The 27774-nt window shown below is 43.4% G+C and overlaps 1 protein-coding gene across 1 annotated transcript in view; it reads left to right on the forward strand.

The window, feature by feature from the left end:
- Positions 1 to 27774, forward strand: part of LOC311140645 (atrial natriuretic peptide receptor 1-like) — a 45999-nt gene that overhangs the window by 3794 nt on the left and 14431 nt on the right. Inside the window, exons 3-6 of the mRNA XM_084175790.1 lie at positions 10033 to 10220; positions 11232 to 11345; positions 13645 to 13780; positions 27103 to 27197. Coding sequence (XP_084031916.1) covers positions 10033 to 10220; positions 11232 to 11345; positions 13645 to 13780; positions 27103 to 27197 — 533 coding nt within the window. The remainder of the gene's footprint in view (positions 1 to 10032; positions 10221 to 11231; positions 11346 to 13644; positions 13781 to 27102; positions 27198 to 27774) is intronic.

Consider the following 27774-nt stretch of genomic DNA (forward strand, 5'->3'; position numbering starts at 1 on the left):
TATCATTAATATCTGAGTAAAAAGGCTGTTTCCTGAATACAACCTCCACCATGGCCCAGTTAGGAATCAAAAGAAACTAAACTCCCACGGTATTTATCAGCAAATCTCCTATGCTTGAAACAACCATTTGTACAACTCCATTTAGCAGAATACCCATGGAAGAGTTATAGTGGAAATATGACTGACGAGAAAAAACGAAGTCATAAAGTAGCAAGTGGAACAGTATATGGGAGTACAAAAAGACTTCCTGATTATGTTTCTGATTGTAACTCTGTTCTGTCAAAGCACACAATCAGCAGCTGATTTACATGTTGTTGTGGTAGTTGTCAATTTGTTTCAGAACAGCAGATGGTTTGAGGATCAGATGGACCTGCTTTATATTAAGATTTCATGCATTGCTCTTCTCCATATGTAGAAACTATTTTCACAGCTCAGAGACAGATAAAACCACAACACCAACACTCATCTCAACCTATAGTTGGAGAGAGTGAGGGGCAGGAGTGCTCAATGTGCAAAAGAAAAGGTGTATGAGTGTATGTGGTGTGAAAAGATAATGTAACACCCCTTCCCCCCAGTCCACCATAACACATAGACACACATCTATCACACTCACCAGCAGTGCTGTGACCTTTTCCTCAGCACTCATCAAGAGAGAGGAAGCCTTTCACAATATGTCCCCCCACCTCACCACCCCCTGCCGCCATCCCCAGGGACCAATAAATAAATACGCACACCATTATGATGAGGAAATGACGCCAGAGGTGGTTTGCATGCTGCAGGGACCTCAGTCTGTTGTTTGGGTGCATTCATTGTCTCACCAACTGTTGCTTTGCTCAATTGCCCCTTTTACTGAAAAATAACATGGCTTAGATTGTTTTGGACTGGTTTCATTGTTGCTTCAGGGGCCTTAACAATAATCCAGGAGAAAAAGACTGAAAGTGTGGTCTCTCATATCTCTTTGTGTGTGTGTGTGTATGTGTGTGTGTGTGTCTACACCCAAAAATTAAAATGTTTTAGATATCTCCTGATGTGGTTTAAGCATTGTTGTGGACTTAGAACAGAGATGGGCAACTGGCAGCCGCATTTGAAGGCGATCGGATCAATCCCCCCCCATTATTTTTTTTTTTTTGGAACTCAGTCGAGGTCTCAACTTACTGTTGCAAATTAGAATACTATAATATGGTGCAATTTCGAAATATGGTTGTGGATCAGCAGTTTTTCTCTTGTTTTGTAATTCACTGATAGTCAGTCAATTATTATTATTTTATTTTTTAAATTCATTTAGCAGACGCTCTTATCCAGAGCGACTTACAGTTAGCAGACGCTCTTATCCAGAGCGACGTACAGTTAGTGAGTGCATACATTATTTTTCATACTGGCCCCCCGTGGGAATCGAACCCACAACCCTGGCATTGCAAACGCCATGCTCTACCAACTGAGCTACATCCCTGCCGGCCATTCCCTCCCCTTCCCTGGATGACGCTGGGCCAATTGTGCGCCACACCATGGGTCTCCCGGTCACGGCCGGCTACGACAGAGCCTGGATTCAAACCAGGATCTCTAGTGGCTTAGACCACTGCGCCACTCGTCAGCTAAAATAATTTTAGATTGCTAAGTTAGTTTAGCGGTCAGCTATCTAAATTTGTTACACATGGATGTGGGTGTGCAGACCCGTAAGCAACCTGCGTCCCCTCATGACGAGTTCAGATTTTTTGTGGCCCCCACCCCCATCAAAGTTGCCCATCCCTGACTTAGAACATCCAGTTTTGTTGTTTTTGTATAATAAAAAATTGATTTTGAGAGTGAAAACCTGAAAATAGGGAATACAAAATGGAGAAAAAGGAATTTGGGAAAAACTAAACGGAATTAGGCAAAAAATGAAACAGATTTTATAGGAACCCTACAGATGCGCTGGGAAACCCCTTGAGCTGATTGAGCACTTTGACCCCCTGTTCCAGCTCCCTTCAAAATAGGATCCTTACCAACCCACCACCGCTACACTGCAGGGAGCAGGATGGAGATGGTGGTGCATTGAATATAGTTTAAATAACTAAATGTTGGTAACTCATCATAGAACTTGTAGAAGAGCTAAGCCCAGTGGACTGGGTGGGTGTACATGGGGAGTGAAATTTAATAAGGGGCCATTTGCTGAAATGTCAACAAGATTTTGTCAGCAACAAAACAAAAAAAATCAGCCTTTTGTTTCCCCCAAGAGTCCTTTCACTAGCACAGCATTTATCAGATGCAATAAACATTACCATAATTACAATAATTTATCATTATGTTTTTATGAGATAATCTTATACAGAAAGGAAGAGCTGATTCTTGTGAAGGATTTCCTCCAGTCCACTGGTCATACATATTTTAACAGTCGACTGCACTTCTTGTCAGTTCTTTTGGTGTTAATTCCTTAAAATGTACCTGTTAATGTTATTTCCTGTCAGAAATAATTTTTCTGTGACTAACAAATCGCTGTCTCTGTGATGGTAGCATAACAGTGTTGCTTCCGTCCCTCTCCTTACCCCAACCTGGGCTCAAACCAGGGACCCTATGAACACATCGACAACTGTCACCCAGGAAGCATTGTCCACAAAAGCCGCGGGCCCTAGCAGTCACTAATTGAACGTCATTTCACATAGGCTACAGTAGGAGTAGTTCTCCTCTGAGGAGGTAGGTCCACATAGACTAATCAATTAATGCTGTGTGTGGAAGGAGCATAGTTTATTTCAGGACAGCTCTGTTTGGTTAGCTGTATTTAACATCTGGAGTAGTAATCTTCCCCACATCTTGTGTGTGTGTTAGTGTGTCTGCCATCTCTATCAAGCAAAAAGCAACCCAATTGACTGCACGAAAAGAAAAGAGCAACAGCCAAAAACATTAGTCAAAGTCTACTTTGTTGAAATGGTTGGACAGAACACAACAAGACATTTATCAATGTCGTAACCTTTTTGCACAATATTTGGTATTATGAAAGACCAGATTGGTTCTTCTTTAATTTCAATCAATTTGGGGCATTTATCAACCTATATTCACACACAGTCCTGACCTGAATTTAAAGTGTCTGAGGTGACATAGAAAAAGTGTGAAAGTGACTTTTCATTTGGACTTTGATATTAGCAAATGTATTTGAGCAAAGGTCAAATGAATCACTAAATCATGGACCCATGCGGACACTGCTCTCCCCTTGCCATCTCCGCCCTACCTCCATCTCGCCCTTCTCTTTGCTCTCCTCACCCTCACCCTCCCCTTGGTATGTTAATCAGTTCTATTTTGGAACGGCTGTTCTAATCAAGGACAGTGTAGCTCCACAGGGGGTTCAGTATCAGTCCCATTCATCTTATTGATGAGAAACTCTCTCTTCTGGCAAAGCCATACAGTAAAGAAAATCACTTCCAAAGAGAGACGATCAAGTTCTTCTTTTCCTTTTCCCTAACACTACACACACCCACATGCCCAGTGATTACATAACTTGTATAGCTTAGTGAGAGTACAGTATGTGAGTAGAAAAACCATACACTGCGTATCCAAAAGCAATCAAATCAAATCAAATCAAATTTTATTTGCCACATGCGCCGAATACAACAGGTGTAGACATTACCGTGAAATGCTTTCTTACAGCCCTTAACCAACAATGAAAATGACAACAAAAATAAAACAACAACAACAAAAAAGTGTTGAGAAATAAAGTAGGGAGGCTATATACAGGGGGGTACCTGTGCAGAGTCAATGTGCGGTGGCACCGGCTAGTTGAGGTAATATGTACATGTGGGTAGAGTTAAAGTGACTATGCATAAATAAAAACAGAGTAGCAGCAGCGTAAAAAGATGGGGTGGAGGTGCAAATAGTCCGGGTAGCCATGATTAGCTGTTCAGGAGTCTTATGGCTTGGGGGTAGAAGCTGTTGAGAAGCCTTTTGGACCTAGACTTGGCGCTCTGGTACCGCTTGTGAGATGTGTTGTTACCTACCCTTACCAACTGGGGGTGGCCCGTCAGGAAGTCCAGGATCCAGTTGCAGAGGGAGGTGTTTAGTCCCAGGATTCTTAGCTTAGTGATGAGCTTTGAGGGCACTATGGTGTTGAACGCTGAGCTGTAGTCAATGAATAGCATTCTCACGTAGGTGTTCCTCTTGTCCAGGTGGGAAAGGGCAGTGTGGAGTGCAATAGAGATTGCATCATTTAACAGAGTAGCAGCAGCGTAAAAAGGATGGGGTGGGGGGGCAGTGCAAATAGTCCGGGTAGCCATGATTAGCTGTTCAGGAGTCTTATGGCTTGGGGGTAGAAGCTGTTGAGAAGTCTTTTGGACCTAGACTTGGCACTCCGGTACCGCTTGCCGTGCGGTAGCAGAGAGAACAGTCTATGACTAGGGTGGCTGGAGTCTTTGACAATTTTGAGGGCCTTCCTCTGACACCGCCTGGTATAGAGGTCCTGGATGGCAGGGAGCTTTGCCCCAGTGATGTACTGGGCCGTACACACTACCCTCTGTAGTGCCTTGCGGTCAGAGGCCAAGCAGTTGCCATACCAGGCGGTGATGCAACCAGTCAGGATGCTCTCGATGGTGCAGCTGTAGAATTTTTTGAGGATCTGAGGACCCATGCCAAATCTTTTTAGTCTCCTGAGGGGGAATAGGCTTTGTCGTGCCCTCTTCACGACTGTCTTGGTGTGTTTGGACCATGATAGTTCGTTGGTGATGTGGACACCAAGGAACTTGAAGCTCTCAACCTGTTCCACTACAGCCCCGTCGATGAGAATGGGGGCGTGCTCAGTCCTCTTTTTTTTCCTGTAGTCCACAATCATCTCCTTTGTCTTGCATGGCTTATTAATCATTAGTTGAGGAAATGTACAGCACCCAATTGCTTGAGGAGATAGGAGCACTCAATTCATCCCAATGGGATTACCTGTCTATAAAGAAAGGCCTATACACAGTTCAAAGAATATTGCACTACCTGCGAAAGGGAGGGGTGATTTTCAATTACCTTTCATGGTGGCAGATCTTTGTAGAGATTGTAGAAAGTGTTGATGAGCGAGAGAGTTTTGGCAGTTGAGCTTGTTATCCCAGTGTTAAGAGGGACCTGTAACTCTGTAGGGTTGTTGACATCACCCTTGCCTCGACATGACCCCTTCACCCCATAGCTTGGACTTCCCAAAAGGGGTGACGCAAGACCCTGGAGCTTCCATCTCTTCTAGCTCACCTCCTCCTGTCGCCATGGTTGCCGAGGCAGAAGGTGGCCATGCTGAACTAAACTAGCCACAAGGCCGTGCCCAGCCTTTCCCTTTCCTCCCCCTCAGCCCCCTCGGCCCTGTCCATCTGGCATTAGTTAAACATTTATATCCTGGAGAGGCAAGGAGAAGGAGGGGAGCCAGACATGTAGGCCTATAGTTTGCCTTGGAGCCGGGGGGAGATGGTAGTGGTGATGGGGGTGGTTGGTTTTAGATTTGTTGGTTTGCATGAATACACACAGACGAGTCAACACACATTGAGTTATCTTGGTGAGTTCAGGCCTGCTGTTCATCACAGGTGGAGTCTGGGGTCCTGGGAGGGACGGAGGCTGCTTCTTCCGTAATGGTTCAGCTTTGAACAGACTCATATCCTAGTTTAACATCTAACAAAGCTTTTTATTGTTAGACATTGTATAATTGGATGTTTGCTGTATGATGTTGGATATACACTCTTAGAAAAAAAGGTGCTATCTAGAACCTAAGAGGGTTCTTCTGTTGACCCCATAGAATAACCCTTTGAAGAACCCTTTTTGGTTCCAGGTAGAATTTTGTGTGTGTTTGTATCAGTATATATCCATCTAAAGCTTTTGAAATTGCCTTTTGTGTCATCAGATAAACAATACCATATTTCTGGTCAGATCCCTGCAGGCCTAAGCTGCGATACAAGAAGCTTTTGCTGATCTCATCCCACCTTCCAAGAAGGCCCTATTGGGTTTGCTTTGTGTGCTGTGGCTATGATGGCAAATGAAGCCAAACATAAATTCAGTAGGAATGGGTTGATAGTAGCCACAGTCTAAAATAAGTATAGTATCTCAATAGTGTTCACTTAGAATTCTAGTTTTGATTGGATTGTCAACTAACGTGAAATGAACCAACATTTTAACCATGCAATTGGATTTAGGTTAAAAGTTGGGTGAAAAAAATACAAAAAATCCCGAAATACCTTTACGTTGATGACTTTTTGCAAAGTAGTTTGTTGAAAGGACGTGAAAACAACGTTGATTCAACCAGTTTTTGCCCAGTGGGATTGTGACTGCATGGACCCATAAGGGGGTCACTTGGAGTGAAGTACACAGACGATACTGGTACATCAAAGATCCTACTGGTGCATTTCTTCTTGTTTAATGTGGCATCTTCGGGTCCCCATACACTAGTCTTCTTGCTTTCATCCAAAGATCCCAATAGGTATGCCCAGCAGCAATGTTTCTAGGTAATATCCCGCATAACTACGTTAATTGGGATTCACTTCCACTATCTGCATATCGCAATTTGTAATTGTAATGCAATTAGATCATGTAATGTTTAATCAAGAACCAGGGAAGTCTGCTGTCTCTGTCACTTGACTGTGGAATTGTCTATGTGTGTTCAGGAGGAAGTTGACAGCTCCTACATCACAGTAATTCAAAGACTTAATCAAGTGTCTTTGTTTCTCTGGAATGTTTTAGGAGATTACACGGACACAGTGGGATTGGTTATGTTATCCCTCACCAATTCCTAGGAAAGGAAGAAGTTGTGTGTGGTTGTGAGAGACAGAGTAAAGAGTGCTACAGAATTCAAAGCGGAGAACATACATCCGTGACTTGATAACAGCCAATTAAATTAAGTTTGTAAATAAAAATAAATAAAAAGGTCAGTCTGTCGCTACTGAAGTTAAGAAAAATAAATGAAGGTGGAGGGAGAGAAGGAAATGGAAAAAGTAAAAAATGTTCTTATTCCTTCCTTTCATCACCCTCACTCTCCTCCTAACACCCCCCTCATCTCCCAAATTCACCTTCTGCTAACCTTCTGTGAAGGTAAGAAAATCAAACAGGATGGTGTGACAGACATTCTATTTGCTATCTCCGCCTCACTCTTGCTCTCTCACCCAGTCGTCATGGTATCAGCTGGGCTGTCCACAGTGTAACCACTACATCATCAACTCTTCTGAGGTTGGAAGTTCAAAGGAAGTGTCAGACCGCCTGAAGATGATAGTGGAAGCGTGTGTGACTTTGCACTTATCAGGCATGAAAGGTATGTAAAGATACAGTGTTTGCTCTGCCTGGTGCCGGGATCAGGGGTCAGGCCTGGGCTTTGCCCCCTTTTCCATCCACTCATTTTGCACATCGGGTCAGCATTCATAACAAAAGCAGGGGTGTCAACAAATGTTATATATCTTTGTGCCACTAGAAGTTGAGTGTGGCACCAAGCCACTGGTGGCGCCATTGTTTGGAGGGTATCCGGATGAAGATGGAGTCTCACCAGAAGGAGGGCACTCAGACCCTTCTTATACTTGTACGTCTCCTGAGTCCAGGGAGACCAGGGAGATCCCTTTTAGTCCCCCTAGGTTTGTTGGTTTGGTTCCACTGCTCACTTCCCGACCAGGGCCATTAAACCCTGAAACAATAGAGCCGCCAGGACAGGAAGTGCGTGCTACAGGAATGTCATCACGCCCCTGGAGACTTCCTGTGCCACTCTTCCACTCCACACGGTACCAGACCAGACCACAATAAACTAGATAAGACCCTAAGTAGATCATAACACAAGAACCCATCAGACTAGACCAGCCCAGAACACAATACACTATGACACGTTAGAATAGACTAGACTCTGTAGATTTGACCAGACTAGTTCAGCCTAGACCTAACTGTACTAGAACAGGCCACACAGGATCACAGCAGCACAACCTGCCTATGGGGTATAGGGCTAAAGGGTTGTTTTTGGACCAGGTAAAACTAACACAATGGTGCACAGAGAATGCTGAACACGGTGTGACACCCACACACACTTACAGTGTGCTGCCGTGGCAGTGCCAGGTACTTGGCAGCCTGCAGTAATTACCCAGGCTAATGAAGGGTCTGACCGAGGCAGTTAGCCTCTGGCTGGGAGCAGAGCTGATCATAGCTAATAGAGCCCTGTTTCAGATCACTGTCTCTGACACACCGCCACAGGCACCACTATACCCCAGCACAATTAGCCTGCGGGCTAACACTGAGTGTCCCCCCTCCTTTCTCTCATTACCCCTATTTACAGTGTCTTCAGAAAGTATTCATACCCCTTGATTTATTCCACATTTTGTTGTGTTAAAGCATGAATTCATAATGGATTAAATAGATTTTCTCTCTCACCCATCTACACACAATACCCCATAAAGACAAAGTGAACAAATTTTTTGAAATTTAAGCAGATGTATTGAAAATGAAATACAAAAAGATCACATTTACATAAGTATTCACACCCCTGAGTCAATACTTTGTAGAAGTCTTTTTGGGTAAGTCTCTAAGAGCTTTGCATACCTGGATTTGTCTTGAAAAAATTATTCAAGCTCTGTCAAGTTGATTGTAGATCATTGCTAGACAGCTATTTTCAAGTCTTGCCATAGATTTTCAAGACGATTTAAGTCAAAACTGAAACTAGGCCACTCAGGAACATTCAATGTCATCTTGGTAAGCAACTACAGTGTAGATTTGGCCTTGTGTTTTGGGTTATTGTCCTGCTGAAAGGTGAATTCGTCTCCCAGTGTCTGTTGGAAAGCAGACTGAACCAGTTTTCCTCTAGGATTTTGCCTGTGCTTATAGCTGTATTCCGTTTATTTTTATCCTAAAAAAACTCCCTAGTCCTTGCCGATGACAAGCATACCCATAACATGATGCAGCCACCACCATTCTTGAAAATATGAATAGTGGTACTCAGTGATGTGTTGTGTTGGATTTGCCCCAAGCATGTTTTGCAGTATTACTAAAGTGCCTTGTTGCAAACAGGATGCATGTTTTGGAATATTTGTTATTCTGTACAGGCTTCCTTCTTTTCAATCTGTCATTTAGGTTAGTATTGTGGAGTAACTACAATGTTGTTGATCCATCCTCAGTTTTCTCGAATCAGAATCATTAAACTCTATAACTGTTTTAAAGTCACCATTGGCCTCATGGTGAAATCCCTGAGAGGTTTCCGTCCTCTCCGGCAACTGAGTTAGGAAGGACGCCTGTATCTTTGTAATGACTGAGTGTATTGATACACCATCCAAAGCCTAAATAATAACTTCACCATGCTCAAAGGGACCATCCAAAGCCTAAATAATAACTTCACTATGCTCAAAGGGATGTTCAGCGTCCATTTTTTCTTCTTCTACCAATCGGTGCTCTTCTTTGCGAGGCATTGGAAAAACCTCCCTGGTCTTTGTGGTTGAATCTGTGCTTGAAATTCATTACTCGATTGAAGGACCTTACAGATAATTGTATGTGTGGGGTACAGAGATGGGGTAGTTAAATCATGTTAACCACTATTATTGAACACAGAATGAGTCCATGTAACTTATTATCCGATTTGTTATTTTGACTCCTGAACTTATTTAGGCTTGCCATAACAAAGTGTTGCTCTGTTTAAATGATGCCTTTTAAGATGCTTGTTGAATACACTTGAAAGAAAATTGACATATTACCATACATGCTAAATTGCTCATTCATTTACAATATTGTTTTTATTCCTACATGTATTAGACAGGTCTATAATTTTAATTCAGGACCTTTGGTTGTTGTGTGTTTTGCAAGAAAAAACTATATTTTACCATATGTGCAATAACTATCATTACACTCCCTATGTCTTTACTCTCTTCTTTTTATAACCCCCCCTCTCTCTCTCTCTCTCTCTCTCTCTCTCTCTCTCTCTCTCTCTCTCTCTCTCTCTCTCTCTCTCTCTCTCTCTCTCTCTCTCTCGCTCTCTCTCTCTCTCTCTCTCTCTCTCTCTCTCTCTCTCTCTCTCTCTCTCTCTCTCTCTCTCTCTCTCTCTCTCTCTCTCTCTCTCTCTCTCTCTCTCTCTCTCTCTCTCTCTCTCTCTCTCCGTAGTGGTGTTTGTGTGTTGCTCTCCAGACACGTTCAGGCAGCTGATGGTTCACTTCCGGCGGGCAAGCCTTCCTCAGGAGGAGTTTGTTTTCTTCTACATCGACATGTTTGGACGCAGCCTGGACTCCCAGAATGCTCAACCCTGGGCCAGAGGGGACCAAGATGACCTTGTCGCCAAGGAGGCCTTCCAGGTAAGCTTTGGATCAGAGTCAAGTGTATCATCTCATTCCTCATCTCATTCCAATCATTACCTTGGAAACAGGTATCTGCTGTATTCTCCACTGACTTACACAGCAGGCCCTGAAGCAATCATATTTTGATGTCCCTATGTTTCCCCATGGTTGTCATTGGTGTTAAGTGTGCTGCCAGGCAGATGAGATGACAAATCTAATCTTGTTTTTTCATTCTCTCGCTGTGAAGTACTTTAATTTTCTTCTCAATTCCCTAGTGAGTAACAGACTCAGTCTCCAGCGAGGGGAAGAGAGGCAACGTGTTGATATCAGTCTCATCTCACAAAGCCTGAAAGAGCAAAACAAAAATTAGGGGCCATATTCAATCAAAACGTATTGCATGGTTTAGAGATGTGGTTGTTTTCAGGTATATTGTATAGGGCATGAGGTTTGAAAATGTAACTGATGCACGTACTGTACATCAGCGGTGCACAACGTACGGCCTAATGGTGGGTCGTGGTCATTTTGCTTAGGTTGACAAAGATTTTAAGTGGGTCCTAATGCAAAATGGTCTGGGAACCAATGCCATAACCCATACTTATGAATACTTCTCTCACTGCTGTGTTTTTACAAGTTAGCCTTCTCAGACCTTAGTTTTCTGCTTGAATGAGGTTGGGCCTGTATCTACACAGACTGGAGGAATGGGAGGGAGGAGATAAGATGATTTGATTAAAGTTATTGGGTGTTTTGGAGGATGTGTTGTGGATGACTGGTCACATTGACAACCTATAATAGAGCAACTAGGCTCTAATAACAGTTGCCTGTTTATAAAAGGGACGGGCCTGGGAAAGAGGAACATACTGTTAATTTCTCACACTGAAGGGGTGTTTCTCACACCTGTGGTTCATTCATTCATTAGCAGAAATTGATAACCTGATTTTCTGACCCCATCATATGGTATAATTCTGTATAATTCAGTGAAACCTTTGTCTTATGAATCACAATCTGTCTTTTTCTTTGTGTCTGTCTCAGAGTGTGAAGATCCTGACGTATAGAGAACCACAGAACCCTGAATATAAAGACTTTGTGAGGGACCTGAAGACAGATGCCAAGAGAATGTTCAACTTTACGGTGGAAGACTCACTGGTAAGAGGCTGTAGAGTGTGGGTGTGTGTGGGTCTGTGTGTGTGTATGTGGTGGGGGGGGGGGGGGGCTCTCTTGCAGGAAGACAGTGGGTGGTCAAGAGGACGAGAACTGAAATGAGAGAGATAGAAAAGGTTATAGGCAGGAAATAAGAGAGAAGAACGTGCAGAGAGAGAACAAAGCAGAGGAAGAGCATGTGAAAAAGGAGGAGTGACTCAGTTTGCACAGAGAGAGAGAGGAGATTGAGATCAAAAGGGGTATTTAGAAAAGAAGACAGAACTTGATCTCAATGTGGCACAGACTTGAGGCGATATGAAGGAGAAGACGTATGCTAAGGCAGATCTACACTACAAAGAATAAAGCTCTGTATAATAATCTATACACTGAGTGTACAAAACATTATGAACATGACATAGACTGACCAGGTGAATCCAGGTGAAAGCTATGATCCCTTTATCACTTGTAAATCCACTTCAATCAGTGTAGATGAAGGGGAGGAGACAGGTTAAATAAGGGTTTTGACAATTGAGACATGGATTGTGTATGTGTGCCATTCAGAGGGTGAATGGACAAGACAAAATATGTAAGTGCCTTTGAACGGGGTATGGTAGTAGGTGCCAGGCGCACTGGTTTGAGTGTGTTAAGAACTGCAACGCGGCTGGGTTTTTCACGCTCAACAGTTTCCTGTGTGTATCAAGAAAGGTCCACCACCCAAAGGACATCCAGCCAACTTGACACAACTGTGTGAAGCATTGGAGTCAACATGGGCCAGCATCCCTGTGGAACACTTTTGACACCTTGTAGAGTCTATGCCCCAACAAATTGAGGCTGTTCTGAGGGCAAAAGGGGTGCAACTCAATATTAGGAAGGTGTTCCTAATTTTTTGTACACTCAGTGTAGGGCTATCATATTATAGAGAACATCTCATTATGAAACATTTGATTGAGCCACATCTGACAGGCAAAGCAACACATACAAAGAACTAGCAGTAGTACTAGTTCATTGGTGTTTGCACATCTGAGAGTGTGTTTGTGGGTAAAAAGTGAAGATGGAGAGGCTAAAACAAGGTGACGTGTTGCGCTAAGTAGGCTTATACGTAATTGGCTCGCGTGCAATGCCTGGACGATTGATTCAATTTAATTGGGAAGAAAATGCTAATTTAGTTAGTGGAGCTTATCTTCTTATTATGTTCCTTACAAAGGTGCACAATGATGATATTCTACACACTTCTGCATCTGAATCACTGGTGTCTTGTTTAGGAGATGAGAGAGAGGGAGAGACACACACACGGGCGCACACACACACACAGATTGGCACGATACATCCACCTATCCTCAATATGGCAGATTGACTGTATTCAAGTCCATCTTTCATCTCTGACTCTGGATGGAGGTGTGTGTCCTTGCATGCATGTGTGGGCGTTGGTGTCAGTGACAATTTAGACTTCAGGAGGGGACGCAAAACAAAAACAAAGAGCTTGACAGGCCACGTCATCTAACTGCCCTCCCCCTTCCATACACACACATCCTGAATTGTACGTCAGGGCTTCTATTCCATCCCCGGGAGGAAGGGAGGCTCGCCATCTCTCCTGGTTTCAGACAGGGCTGTCTGGCACCCCTCACAAGCCGATTAATCACTTGTAGCAGACAGCTAAGTGCAGATAATGTGATAAATAGACAGGTCTGACTCTGGAGGATGAGAGAGAGGCACAGAGCATGAGAGCTCTGGCCTGGTCTACCGGGTCCTCATTCACCCTATCTGAACATTGTGTCTGTACATTTCCAATTGATGCAACTGAACTGAGTGAATTGTCTGAGTGGGTTATTGTCATCATATTCCATTCTGTGATTGACGTGCACAGTTCTTTTGTTTTGGGGCCATTGTTTTAGATTAGTACGCATGATGGAGAGATGACAAGATGGAAGAGGAAATTGTTTCTCAGGCAGAATTGTGAAATGAATAAAGGGGTTGAAATAGGTACAGAAATGATAGGATGGTTGGAAGAAATAGAAAAGTGATATTAACTTGAAATATATCAAACACTGTAAAGAAGGTGGTAGAAGAGGCAAGTAGTTAGCAGATGTTGGGGATGAAGTTCTGCTCTCCATGGCAGTGGCACAAATATAGCTAGACATACGCAGTAGCTTTCTAATTATAGAAAATAATATCTAATGGATGAGGGTAATAGATGTACTATTAATACATGTGTGATCTAAGAGATCTCATAAAAAATACAACAGGTGATGATAGATTTAATAAGAGCTGCTGTACTATTCTACAATTTCCTCTTGCTGCCCTGCAGATGAACATCATCTCCGGAGGGTTCTACGACGGGCTGATGCTGTACACCCACGCCCTGAACGAGACCATGACCTCGCCAGAGGACAGACCTGTGGGGAAGACCGTAACCAGGAGGATGTGGAACCGCACCTACAACGGTCAGTCCACTCTACGCATCTCAGTTCATAACCAGGAGCTTTATTCAGTTGAAACAGGGGTTAGAACGGTTCTAGGGGTTCTGGAACATGTGTGAACATGTTTTCAGTCCAGCACTAGCTCTGTGCTCTGTCTCTGGTAACTACAGTGGTCTGCATTTTGTCACAGAGACAATTTCAAAAGGTTTGTGTGAAAACAAAATTTTCCATGTCACTGGATTAACTGAGCTCTGGCTTACGATCTTTTGTCAGTTTCTACCTTTAAGGAGGTGGTTCTGTAACAACAACACATTCAATGTCTTCCTTGCAATTTCTCGGTAGATTAATTATTGAGTGCTTTGTGGCAGAATGAGAGAGAACCAGCACGATGCAACACCTTAACAATCCTCGCTATTGACAGAAGGTCACCTATTGGGTGCGTTGTGCCTTTAAAATGAGATGTACACCTCTTCAAGAGCTCTTCAAGACAAAACATTGATATTTTAGTTGCAGGCCATAAGAAGTCATATGGCTCTCAAAAGCCTGCTGGACACGTACACTACATGACCAAAAGTATGAGGACACCTGCTCGTCGAACATCTCATTCCAAAATCATGGGCATTAAATGGAGTTGGTCCCCCCTTTGCTGCTATAACAGCCTCCACTCTTCTGGGATGGCTTTCCACTAGATGTTGGAACATTGCTGCGGGTACTTGCTTCCATTCAGCCACAAGAGCATTATTGAGGTTGGGCACTGATGTTGGGCGATTAGGCCTGGCTCGCAGTCGGCGTTCCAATTCATCGCAAAGGTGTTGGATGGGGTTGAGGTCAGGGCTCTGTGCAGGCCAGTCAAGTTCTTCTACACTGATCTCGACAAACCATTTCTGTATGGACCTTGCTTTGTGCACGGGGGCATTGTCATGCTGAAACAGGAAAGGGCCTTCCCCAAACTGTTGCTACAGAGTTGGAAGCACAGAATCGTCTAGAATGTCATTGAATACTGTAGCGTTAAGATTTCCATTCACTGGAAGTAAGAGGCCTAGCCCGAACCATGAAAAACAGCCCCAGACTATTATTCCTCCTCCACCAAACTTTACAGTTGGCACTATGCATTGGGGCAGGTAGCGTTCTCCTGGCATCGCCAAAACCAGATTTGTCTGTCGGACTGCCAGATGGTGAAGCGTGATTTATCACTCCAGAGAATGCGTTTCCATTGCTCCAGAGTCCAATGGCGGCAAGCTTTACACCGCTCCAGTCGACGCTTGGCATTGCGCATGGTGATCTTAAGCTTGTGTACGGCTGCTCGGCCATGGAAACCCATTTCATGAAGCTCCCGACGAACGGTTATTGTGCTGACATTGCTTCCAGATGCAATTTGGAACTAGGTAGTGAGTGTTACAACCGAGGACAGATGATTTTTACGCGCTATGCGCTTCAGCACTCGGCAGTCCCGTTCTGTGCGCTTGTGTGGCCTGCCACTTCGTGGCTGAGCCATTGTTGCTCCTAGAAGTTTCCACTTCACAATAACAGCACTTACAGTTGACCGGGGCAGCTCTAACAGGGCAGAAATTTGACGAACTGACTTGTTGGAAAGGTAGCATCCTATGACGGTGCCACGTTGAAAGTCACTGAGCTTTTCAGGAAGGCCATTCTACTGCCAATGTTTTCCCATGGAGATTGCATGGCTGTGTGCTCGATTTTATACACCTGTCAGGAATGGATGTGGCTGAAATAGCCAAATCCACTAATTTGAAGGGGTGTCCACATACTTTTGTATATATAGTGTAGGTTTACACCAGTGGCGGTCGGTGCCGTTTAAGATGAGGGAGGACGATAATTTTTTTTAATGAGCATGGCATTATTTATATTACAGCATATTAGATGACTGTCATTCATATTCCCATTCAACCAGCTCAATGTAACATTGATAGGTTTAGGCTACTACATGATACTCTAATATTCCCTACACCCATCATGAGGTTGCTGCAACCTAGCCTATGAATTAAAGTTTACAACGTAGGTGCACAGGTCGAGATACATTTTAGTAATCAAGGTGACAGACATCGACACATTCAATACAGCTCTGCACAATCTTGCCTGCATCTACAGTGGGGAAAAAAAGTATTTAGTCAGCCACCAATTGTGCAAGTTCTCCCACTTAAAAAGATGAGAGAGGCCTTTTCATCATAGGTACACGTCAAATATAACAGACAAATTGAGAAGAAAAAAATCCAGAAAATCACATTGTAGGATTTTTAATGAATTTATTTGCAAATTATGGTGGAAAATAAGTATTTGGTCACCTACAAACAAGCAAGATTTCTGGCTCTCACAGACCTGTAACTTCTTCTTTAAGAGGCTCCTCTGTCCTCCACTCGTTACCTGTATTAATGGCACCTGTTTGAACTTGTTATCAGTATAAAAGACACCTGTCCACAACCTCAAACAGTCACACTCCAAACTCCACTATGGCCAAGACCAAAGAGCTGTCAAAGGACACCAGAAACAAAATTGTAGACCTGCACCAGGCTGGGAAGACTGAATCTGCAATAGGTAAGCAGCTTGGTTTGAAGAAATCAACTGTGGGAGCAATTATTAGGAAATGGAAGACATACAAGACCACTGATAATCTCCCTCGATCTGGGGCTCCACGCAAGATCTCACCCTGTGGGGTCAAAATGATCACAAGAACGGTGAGCAAAAATCCCAGAACCACACGGGTGGACCTAGTGAATGACCTGCAGAGAGCTGGGACCAAAGTAACAAAGCCTACCATCAGTAACACACTACGCCGCCAGGGACTCAAATCCTGCAGTGCCAGACGTGTCCCCCTGCTTAAGCCAGTACATGTCCAGGCCCATCTGAAGTTTGCTAGAGTGCATTTGGATGATCCAGAAGAGGATTGGGAGAATGTCATATGGTCAGATGAAACCAAAATAGAACCTTTTGGTAAAAACTCAACTCGTCGTGTTTGGAGAACAAAGAATGCTGAGTTGCATCCAAAGAACACCATACCTACTGTGAAACATGGGGGTGGAAACATCATGCTTTGGGGCTGTTTTTCTGCAAAGGGACCAGGACGACTGATCCGTGTAAAGGAAAGAATGAATGGGGCCATGTATCGTGAGATTTTGAGTGAAAACCTCCTTCCATCAGCAAGGGCATTGAAGATGAAACGTGGCTGGGTCTTTCAGCATGACAATGATCCCAAACACACCGCCCGGGCAACGAAGGAGTGGCTTCGTAAGAAGCATTTCAAGGTCCTGGAGTGGACTAGCCAGTCTCCAGATCTCAACCCCATAGAAAATCTTTGGAGGGAGTTGAAAGTCTGTGTTGCCCAGCGACAGCCCCAAAACATCACTGCTCTAGAGGAGATCTGCATGGAGGAATGGGCCAAAATACCAGCAACAGTGTGTGAAAACCTTGTGAAGACTTACAGAAAACGTTTGACCTGTGTCATTGCCAACAAAGGGTATATAACAAAGTATTGAGAAACTTTTGTTATTGACCAAATACTTATTTTCCACCATGATTTGCAAATAAATTCATTAAAAATCCTACAATGTGATTTTCTGGATTTTTTTCCCTCATTTTGTCTGTCATAGTTGACGTGTACCTATGATGATAATTACAGGCCTCTCTCATCTTTTTAAGTGGGAGAACTTGCACAATTGGTGGCTGACAAAATTTGTTTTTTCCCCACTGTAGCTGATCTAGGGTGTAATCATTAGTCCAACAGTTGCAAACAAGAGTTTCTATTGGACAAATTCAGGTATGTTTGTCCCCGTTTCGTTCCGTTTGCTTCCATTTAAGAAACATTTTTCAACAGAATATGTGGAATGAATACACTCCTGATCACCGCAAACACAGTTCACTTTCAAAGCAGCCACATACAGTACCAGTCAAAAGTTTGGATACACCTACTCGTTCAAGGATTTTTCTTTATTTTATCTATTTTCTACATTGTAGAATAATAGTGAAGACATCAAAACTATGACATAACACATATGGAATCATGTAGTAACCCAAAAAGTGTTAAACAAATCAAAATATATTTTAATTTTAGATTCTTCAAAGTAGCCACCTTTTGCCTTGATGACAGCTTTGCACACTCTTGGCATTCTCTCAACCAGTTTCACCCGGAATGCTTTTCCAACAGTCTTGAAGGAGTTCCCATTTATGCTGAGCCCTTGTTGGCTGCTTTTCCTTCACTCTGCGGTCCAACTCATCCCAAACCATCTCAATTGGGTTGAGGTTGGGGGATTGTGGAGGCCAGGTCATCTGATGCAGCACTCCATCACTCTCCTTCTTGGTCAAATAGCCCTTACACAGCCTGGAGGTGTGTTGGGTCATTGTCCTGTTGAAAAACAAATGATAGTCCCACTAAGCGCAAACCAGATGGGATGGCATATCGCTGCAGAAAGCTGTGGTAGCCATGCTGGTTAAGTGTGCCTTGAATTGTAAATAAATCACTGACAGTGTCACCAGCAAAGCACCCCCACACCATCACACCTCCTCCTCCATGCGGAGATCATCCGTTCACCTACTCTGCGTCTCACAAAGACACGGCGGTTGGAACCAAAAAGCTCAAATTTGGACTAATCAGACCAAAGGACAGATTTCCACCGGTCTAATGTCCATTGCTCGTGTTTCTTGGCCCAAGCAAGTCTCTTCTTCTTATTGGTGTCCTTTAGTAGTGGTTTCTTTGCAGCAATTCGACCATGAAGGCCTGATTCACGCAGTGTCGTCTGAACAGTTAATAATAATAATATGCCATTTAGCAGACGCTTTTATCCAAAGCGACTTACAGTCATGCGTGCATACATTTTTTTTTTTGTGTATGGGTGGTCCCGGGGTTCGAACCCACTACCTTGGCGTTACAAGCACCGTGCTCTACCAGCTGAGCTACAGAGGACCACAGTTGATGTTGAGATGTGTCTGTTACTTGAACTCTGTGAAGCATTTATTTGGGCTGCAATTTCTGAGGCTGGTAACTAATTAACTTATCCTCTTCAGCAGAGGTAACTCTGGGTTTTCCTTTTCCTGTGGCGGTCCTCATGAGAGCCAGTTTCATCATAGCACTTGATGGTTTTTGCGACTGCACTTGAAGAAACTTTCAAAGTTCTTGACATTTTCCATATTGACTGACCTTCATGTCTTAAAGTAATGATGGACTGTCGTTTCTCTTTGCTTATTTGAACTGTTCTTGCCATGATATGGACTTGGTCTTTTACCAAATAGGGCTATCTTCTGTATACCAACCCTACCTTGTCACAACACAACTGAAATTCCACAAATTAACTTTTAACGAGGCAAACCTGTTAATTGAAATGCATTCCAGGTGACTACCTCATGAAGCTGGTTGAGAGAATGCCAAGCGTGTGCAAAGCTGTCATCAAGGCAAAGGGTGGCTACTTTTTTGTTACTACATGATTCCATATGTGTTATTTCATAGTTTTGATGTCTTCACTATTATTCTACAATGTAGAAAATAGTAAAAATAAAGAAAAACTCTTGAGGTGTGTCCAAACTTTTGAATGGTACAGTACATACAGCATGATCCCTTTGATCACACACTTGGCATTGTGTGCCCTGTGTAGCTCAGTTGGTAGAGCATGGCGTTTGCAACGCCAGGGTTGTGGGTTCGATTCCCACGGGGGGCCAGTATGAAAAATGTATGCACTCACTAACTGTAAGTCGCACTGGATAAGAGCGTCTGCTAAATTACGTTTTTTTTTTTTTATGATTGTTAGATATTAATGATTGTTAGATAATTCCTTCTCACATCTATGCTCCTCCTCTCACTTTTTAAAAATTATTTTAACTAGGCAAGTCAGTTAAGAACAAATTCTTATTTACAATGACGGCCTACACCGGTCAAACCCGGACGACGCTGGGCCAATTGTGCACCACCCTATGGGACTCCCAATCACGGCCGGTTGTGATACAGCCTGGAATCGAACCAGGGGGTCTGCAGTGACGCCTCAAGCACTGAGATGCAGTGCCGTAGACCACTGCGCCACTCGGGAGCCCGACTTCAGTGCACAACCTGAGTAAACCCACTACAATCATGTAGTACAGTATACAGTTAGCAAGCAGTTTAGCAGTTTCATCGGCGGGCCCCGGTGGCAATAAATTAATAAAACCAAAAGCTTACCTTGACTTGGAAGAGTTCCAGTGTTGAAATGCCAACAAAGTAACATAGCATCCCTCTCTGTTTGAGCCGGGTGTTTGAGTAGGCTGAACTAGCTAGTTGCATTGGCTAGCTAAGTAAGTGAAATTGAAAAAAATAAGAAATATAGCTATCTCTCGCTCTCTCGCTCTCTCTCTTGCATCACCTTCATTTTTGAATAAATTAATTTGTTCAAAACGGTTGCAACTATTGGCTTTCTCTCTCTTTGAGTCAACTACTCAACACATTTTATGCACTGCAGTGCTAGCTAGCTATACCTTATGCTTTCAGTAATAGATTCATTCTCTGATCCTTTGATTGGGTGGACAACATGTCAGTTCATGCTGCAAGAGCTCTGATAGGTTGGAGGACATCCTCCGGAAGTTGTCATAATTACTGTGTAAGTCTATGTAAGGGGGTGAGAACCACCAGCCTCCTAGGTTTTGTATTAAAGTCAATGTACCCAGAGGAGGACGGAAACTAGTTGTCCTCTGGCTACACCGTGGTCCTACCCTACAGAGTGCTGTTGAGACTACTGTAGACCTTCATTGCAAAATAATGTATTTTAATAAATTATTTGGTGACGTGAATATATTTAGTAAAGTTATATCGAAAAAATATAACTTTTTTAAATGTTTCACTATTTTTATTTTTATTAAATTCACAGAGGAGGATGGTCCTCCACTTCCTCCTCTGTGGAGCCTCTACTGGTTTCACTGTAGATACCATTTATGTCAGATGTTATAAGGTGGGAATAGGTTTAATAACTGTGGACATGTCCTTTGTGATGAAGTTTTGCCAAAAACAGAAATCTCCTCAAAGCAGTTCAAGAGAAAATATTAAATGGAAAGGATCAATTAGCGGGCCATGGTTGTGTCTTTTGGCCTTTTGAAGACAGGCAGATGTTTTCTCTATGTCTCTGCAAGCTCTTGAAAAATAAAGAAAGAGCACCAGAATGAAACAAAAAATGCCAACATTATGAAACATGTTATTGAACAGCCTTCTTCATCTCCGCTGGCAGCTGGTTCGTAGCCAAGTCAAGGTTTGTAGCGGAAGTCAATTCATCTTCACGTTCGGCTTCGAGCAAACACATTCCCGGACGCCGCAAATGGATGTGGAACATGTGCATTTCTAAATGAAAGCATTTAATCATCCTTTTATTCATCACAGACCTAAGAGAGTATAGGATGAAAAACACATCTGCATCCTGTAAGGTGACCTTTGTCCTGTGCACCTAAAGTTGATGAATATGACCAATCTTCTGTTTGTAAAACTTCCATAAAACCCAGCACACGCAACCCAGTGACAACTTAGGTGATTGATGAGGTCGTATAACGCTCAACATGGAGTAGACAAAGCTACATCTATCGTTCATAACACATACATTGTCATTTTTACCAAATTTTGGGCTGAAGAGTTAGACACAGCATCTTACTTTCTGAGGAAGGCCTCCATTGTATTTCCTGTGCCAGTACCACCCTCCCCCCAAACGCACACACCTCACTGACTAAGCCATAAGGTTAAGTGTGTTTACCCAGACTTGTGGGTTTAACAAGTGTTTGCATTACTAATGGCCGAAATAGAAGATGGTGGTCTCAAAGCTTGTAGCAGGTTGTCATCACCCCTTCTGTCCCAGTCGTAATCCTTTGTGAGGGACCTGAAGACAGATGCCAAGTCCTAGCAACCTCTGTTTATTGGGATTTGAGGGGAATTAGAATTATTGGGGTGGGGCTGTTGATCTGATGTTTGTTTGGCTGGTCACAGAGTCAAGGGGTCAGAGAGTCAGATTATGTGTGAGGTCACAGGAGACAGTGAAAGGTGCTTGACTCCAAATCAAAGGTAACAGCAAGAACAAATACGTTGAATCATTGGAACAGTACACATACTTGAGGAGGTGACAAAGTCATAAGGGACATCTCATCAGGTAAGTACCCTGGTTGTTTGCTCTGCACTCCTCTCTCCTTCCCTCTTTCACCCTGCTTCCCCATTTCCCTTTTATTCCCTCCATCTGTCCTCCATTACTGCCCGCCTGCCCCCTCTTTTTCCTTTAATCTCCTTGGCTGACCCCTCTTTACAAACGGCTATCCTTCTCTCCTCAATCACTATGAGTTGGACCAGAGCACACAAACAACAGAGATGAACACTTCAGACAGCCAGTGGGAGGGCAGAGCCGGCAGCAGCCAAAAACAGATGGAGTCTCCTCACGCTGATTCTGTTAGCCCAACCAAACATAGGCAATGAAAGGCTGAGGGGTTTGTTTGGTTGCATGCGAGGGGGGACAATGCTTCTTTTTTTTTTTTTTTGCTCACACCGGTGCAAACTGTAACGTAAGCTGTTTGGTACCTTTAGTTAATTGTTATGCTTCCGATTCAGTGCTTTTTAGTTATATTCTGTGTTGTTTTGTTTTGTTAGAAAGTGAAGGCAGCTTTAAGTCAGTATAGTGAAATACAAAACCTTCATCTGAAACTTGACTTCAGCAGTTCAACTATAGTATATGACTCATATGAGTAATTGTACGTTGTAAACTTGTGAAAGTGTGTGAAAAAAATATTTCAGTGACAGAGGTGGATGTCCTGCTGTGTGTGCCAGCTTGTTAATGCCAGTCACCCTATCTTTTCTATCAGTCATTGTCCTTACTCATAATTATTCCTTCACACCTTCTTCTTGTTTCATTATTTCCTGGTCTAGCGCTCCTCTCCTCTGCTCTCAATCCTCTCCTCTGTGAACAGTTCTCTAATTCCATCCCACGGGATCTGCCTTCCTCTTTTTCCTTCCTCCTCACTTCACCAATCTGTCCATATTTTCTCTCTCTCTTATCAAGGTGTTCCTCCTCACTTCACTGCTCTGTCAATCTCTGTCATATTTTTCCTGTCCCAACGTGTCTTATCCTCCTGAACTCTTATTTTACCCTCTTCTCTCCTCTCTGTCTCCTCTAAACTCTCTGTCCTTTGCCATGGAAATATCTCATTTCTCTTTTGGCTGTCATGTTACAAAAAGTCCCCCTGGAAAAAAAGAGGAAATCCCCAAAATAGGAGAGAAATCTAATCAGGCGAAACCAGAGCTCCCGTGGCCGTGTCAACAGCAGCCATCTCCCTCAATCTCCCTCTGACGCCAGCCTCCACCCTCCGCTCATCCCTCTATCTCTCTCTGTCCATCTGTCTCCACCTCCCTCGCTTTTCCCTTTCTCTCCCCACCATCCATCACTCATTGTCAGTTTTCTCTGCCCCTGACTTCTGTGCAGTGGCCCTGGTCACTTAGGCAGCTGGTATTTCCAACAGTAGGTCTGGCCTGGGTCGAGCTGATAATGAGCTGTGTGAATCTGAAGCCTTGTCATCAGAGCCACAGTGGAGCACAGGGCTGGAGTGTAGAGTGCACTGTAGAAAGGAGACAGGCAGACAGGTGGGCAGAGGGGGATAGGAACAGATAGAAATAATGAATAACTCTTGTGCTTGTGCACTTTTGTTAATCATATGTCCTGAAACTCTATAGCTACATGGTACATGGTATGCCCCCATTGTCCCAGAAATATTTGGTAACTGGAGGAACTTGTCAATGCTATTAGTGGGCAACGGATTGCCTGTAAAAAGGATTGACAGACCATACAGATCTTAGTCTAATAGCATTTAGCGTTCGAGACCCTTTCATGTCATTCATAACTACAGGTCTTGCTCTCTATTCTCTCTCTCTCTCTCTCTCTCTCTCTCTCTCTCTCTCTCTCTCTCTCTCTCTCTCTCTCTCCCTCCCTCCCTTAATCCCTCCCTATCTCTCCATCAGAGGCTAAGGAAAAATCCCACGATGAATCTAGATGAATAATGAATACTATACATTATTCATAAGTAAGTCCTAGAATAGTACATTTTCATTTTTTCCATCCTTAGTAACCTATATATTTGATGAAACAACTATGTTTCTTTGATGACTGTTGTTGACTGATGTGATAAGGTTCAAGGTAAACAAAGTAAACACATAGATAGCTGTACATTTTTGGACATGACAACAGGTGTGTGCCATCCTTAGTTAGCTAGGCAGGGGCTGTTATGTATGCAGAACACACTTTGAACCAGGGACATAAGCCGCAGGTGGTTTGCAGACTGCCAGACATTGCACGTCTGCCTGGGTAGAAGAATGCCATAGTTATTTCACAGTAAATGTAATTATTTAAAGGAGAGGTGCTTGTGGGGAGGCGTTAAAAGCATTCCAAAAAAGAATTCTAATTAACCAATGAATTTTCGGACGACTAAGTAGAGTGAACAGAAAACAGCCTGCAAGTGAACCTCCTGGTCTAGCTGATGCAGAGCTGCAATATCATATCACACTACAGTGAGTGTACAATAAGGTCAATATTTGCATATACTGTATGTGACAGGAGTGCTCCCACTTCACGTTTAGCAGCAGTGATAATAAATACCCAATACATCACCTATTCCCATGTGTTCACTCTTTAGCTAAGAACAAAGGCTGTTTATGTGGCTCTAATGGAGCTCTATCAGCACCTGCTCTCATGGCTTCACAGCAGCTGGGGATTGTAATCACCTGGTTGGCACCATGCATATCCATAAACAACACTGTGACTCGGTGGAAAATCAAATGGTGCAGTGACACTTCCACTGTGTACTTTGTTAACGGTTGTTGTTATTCATAAGAGGATGTTCTGTGCTTTCCCCAGATTTAAAGTCAAAGTACTTTCCAGTTATGCCCTGAATCAGAGAAGTGTTTGATTGTAGGTTTCATTAACGTCTAGGGGCGCACTGCGACATCCTGCATTGTGTTGCTAATCCTCCCTCCGTGTGCCCTTTTCAAATGCCTTGACAGTTGCCTTGTGCATTTATCGACCAGAACCCTCAAAACCACAACATGCCACTAATGTGGACTCACCTCTGGGTTTTCATGGACATTTTCTTTCAGACACTTGACCTTTTTTTTCCTACCTCGTCAAAATGTTTCTGGAACCTTTTGCTTGACTGTGAGATCTTCTTGTTATACCTCAACACACAGAGGACCAGATGAAAATGATGTGCATTGTGCAGTCTTGGATGGAGGGAGTTGACACTTGATTTAGGAATAGGCAGCCCAGGAGCAATGTGCCTGGTGACTTCTCACCCAGGTTAGCCGTCAGTACGGAACAGCTCATGCAATGTTTTTTCAATCAGATGTCAACTTCCTCCATCAGGGGCACACTGCTGTGCAAATCAAACATACTTGGAAAGGTGCAGTGTGGAAACTGATTCCCGTTTTAGTTTAGGTAATTACAAGGATTTGAACAGTGAGGGGAATAAGATGAGACAGACAGACAGGATGTTTTACTGTTGTTGATGATATATGAATTTACATCATGTACAAAGATAGATACAGTACATGAAGAGAGGCAGCCAGTATAGACCTTATAAATAGAGAGAGGGAGAGGGAGGATGTAGAAATGGAAGGATCAGGTTACAGCTGCTTTCCTCTCTGACTTCTGTTCCATTAACTAATGGGCCTGGATGGGTGAGAGAGATTCAGCCACTTTAGGAGGACAGTGGAAGGTGTATAGAAGATGCTTCTTCATGATTGAAAACAGCATGTTTTGGCAATACAGCCTTCATCAGATATACTTCCAATACACATCACTCATGAGGTTACATCAATATAGTCCATTTAGACTTTTAAGAAAGCATACAGGTAGTTGTAATTTACCAAACTATCACACTAGCTATCAAGCTACTGCACTGTACCGTAGCTCACAATGTGCCACCTTTCTCCACATGCTCTGAACACCTGCTCTGATTGCTAGCACATTGTGCAAATGCCCCCCGTGGCTCTGTTCTTTGCAGCACAATTAAAGTGCGTCAGCGCTACCAGACTAATACAGCTTCTGCTGGACTGAGCCTCCATCACTGCAGCCCACTGAATTCAGCCCTCCCCCCAACCATTTCCATTCAAGGTCTAAGAATTATTAAAGAGTTATTAATAAAGAGTAAGACAGCAGTAAGAGGTTTGTGAGGCTAAGAAAAATGGATGGATGGATGGACGGACAGAGGGATGGTTAAAGGCCACATTTATTTTTACTGTAAATGTGTCTCCATTGTTCTATATCCTTCCCATACCTAGTTTGCCTTAACATAGACAGACCAGTCAGGGCCCATCCCCCAAAGATGTGCTACTCCCAATTCCTGGAAGTCGTGGTGACGTCACCCACATAACACACACATGACTCATTGGTCAATGTTAAGTGTATAATGTTCTATTAAATAGGTACAAAATCATGACTTCACTCTCCTTATTTCCACACCTTAACCTGTCCCAGACAACCAAACACCATGCAGCCCCCCATGTAGATGCTGGCCAAATGTAATTTTCCCAGACCAACCACAAGTTTAATTATTCTCTGACCACTGCCTGACTGTGTGTGTGTGAGGAGGGCAATAACGTCTGTGGGAAAATGTGTGTTCTTGAGTATGTGCGTTTGTGCACGCGTGCATGCTACCATATCTTCTGCATCTCCCTCTAGCCGATAATCCGTCCCATATCATAGCACATCTCTCGGGCCCTCTCTCCTCTGATTAGAGGGATGATGCCTGTATATTTCTTTATTACTAGGATAACCCCATTTGGATTGGACATTTCCATGCCGGTAATGGCGTCACCTGTCATGTAATTTCTCCCTATAGACACCTCTTTCCATTCACACTCAATATGGAATGGCTCTCAGACTATTATCTGCACCTCCAAATCAACCCTGGGCTGTTGTCTTAGCCGGAAATGAAAGTCATGTCCATACAAGATGGCCATCTACTAGATTTATTAGCAAGATAGCCCAGCTATATTACTGTCATTATGGATGAATACTTTTGGGTGGACCTGGGGTGGACCAACTTATTCTGTTTGTGTTTGCGTCTGTGTATCTCCACCACCACCATTTGAAGTGAAGTTGTTGGCATGACCAATGTTTGTTTTGAAAGTTATGGCTGTTTATTTGTTACATTTGAGATGTTGTTATGGTTGTTCTAACTTGCTCAATGGTTGAGATTTGTTTTCCGGTGTCAGCTAATTGGGACGACCTCAAATGTAAATCTGCTCTCGTTTCGTAACGACAGTAATAATTTGTAGTAATTATCGTTACCCGCTGAGCACTTTGATGATTATTTTCATCCCTGGACTGGATATGGCTCCTCTCTCTTTCTGGTCCTCTCAACAGGTGTAACAGGCCTGGTGCAGATAGATGAGAATGGGGACAGAGAGACAGACTTCGCTCTCTGGGACATGACTGACACCAACACCAGTGTTTTCCAGGTACTGAACACACACACATCTCTCTCTCTCTCTCTCTCTCTCTCTCTCTCTCTCTCGCTCTCTCGCTCTCTCTCTCTCTCTCTCGCTCTCTGTCTCTCTCTCTCTCTCTCTCTCGCTTGCTCTCTCGCTCGCTCTCTCACTCTCTCTCTCTCGCTCGCTCTCTCTCTCGCTCGCTCGCTCTCTCGCTCTCTCTCTCTCGCTCTCTCTTTCTCTCTCTCTCTCTCTCTCTCTCTCGCTCTCTCTTTCTCTCTCTCTTTCTCTCTCTCTCTCTACCTCTCTCTCTCATACACTAAGGCTCCTCATCTCTTTCATTCTGCCAGTGCTCATAAAGCTGACAGCCTGAGTCTGTGTGTTTTGGAGATGTGAAAATAAAACTAGATGTACTTCAGAGGCATTAACATCTGGAAGAGAAGAGCTCTAAAGTTCAAAGAAAGACCTCCATGACTCCATTACCACTACAATATACCATCTGCTGTCTCTACAGTTCATAGAAAGACCTCCATGACTCCATTACCACTACAATATACCATCTGCTGTCTCTACAGTTCATAGAAAGACCTCCATGACTCCATTACCA

Source organism: Coregonus lavaretus (genome assembly GCF_964263955.1).
Source record: "Coregonus lavaretus genome assembly, chromosome: 13".
Classification (NCBI taxonomy): domain Eukaryota; kingdom Metazoa; phylum Chordata; class Actinopteri; order Salmoniformes; family Salmonidae; genus Coregonus; species Coregonus lavaretus.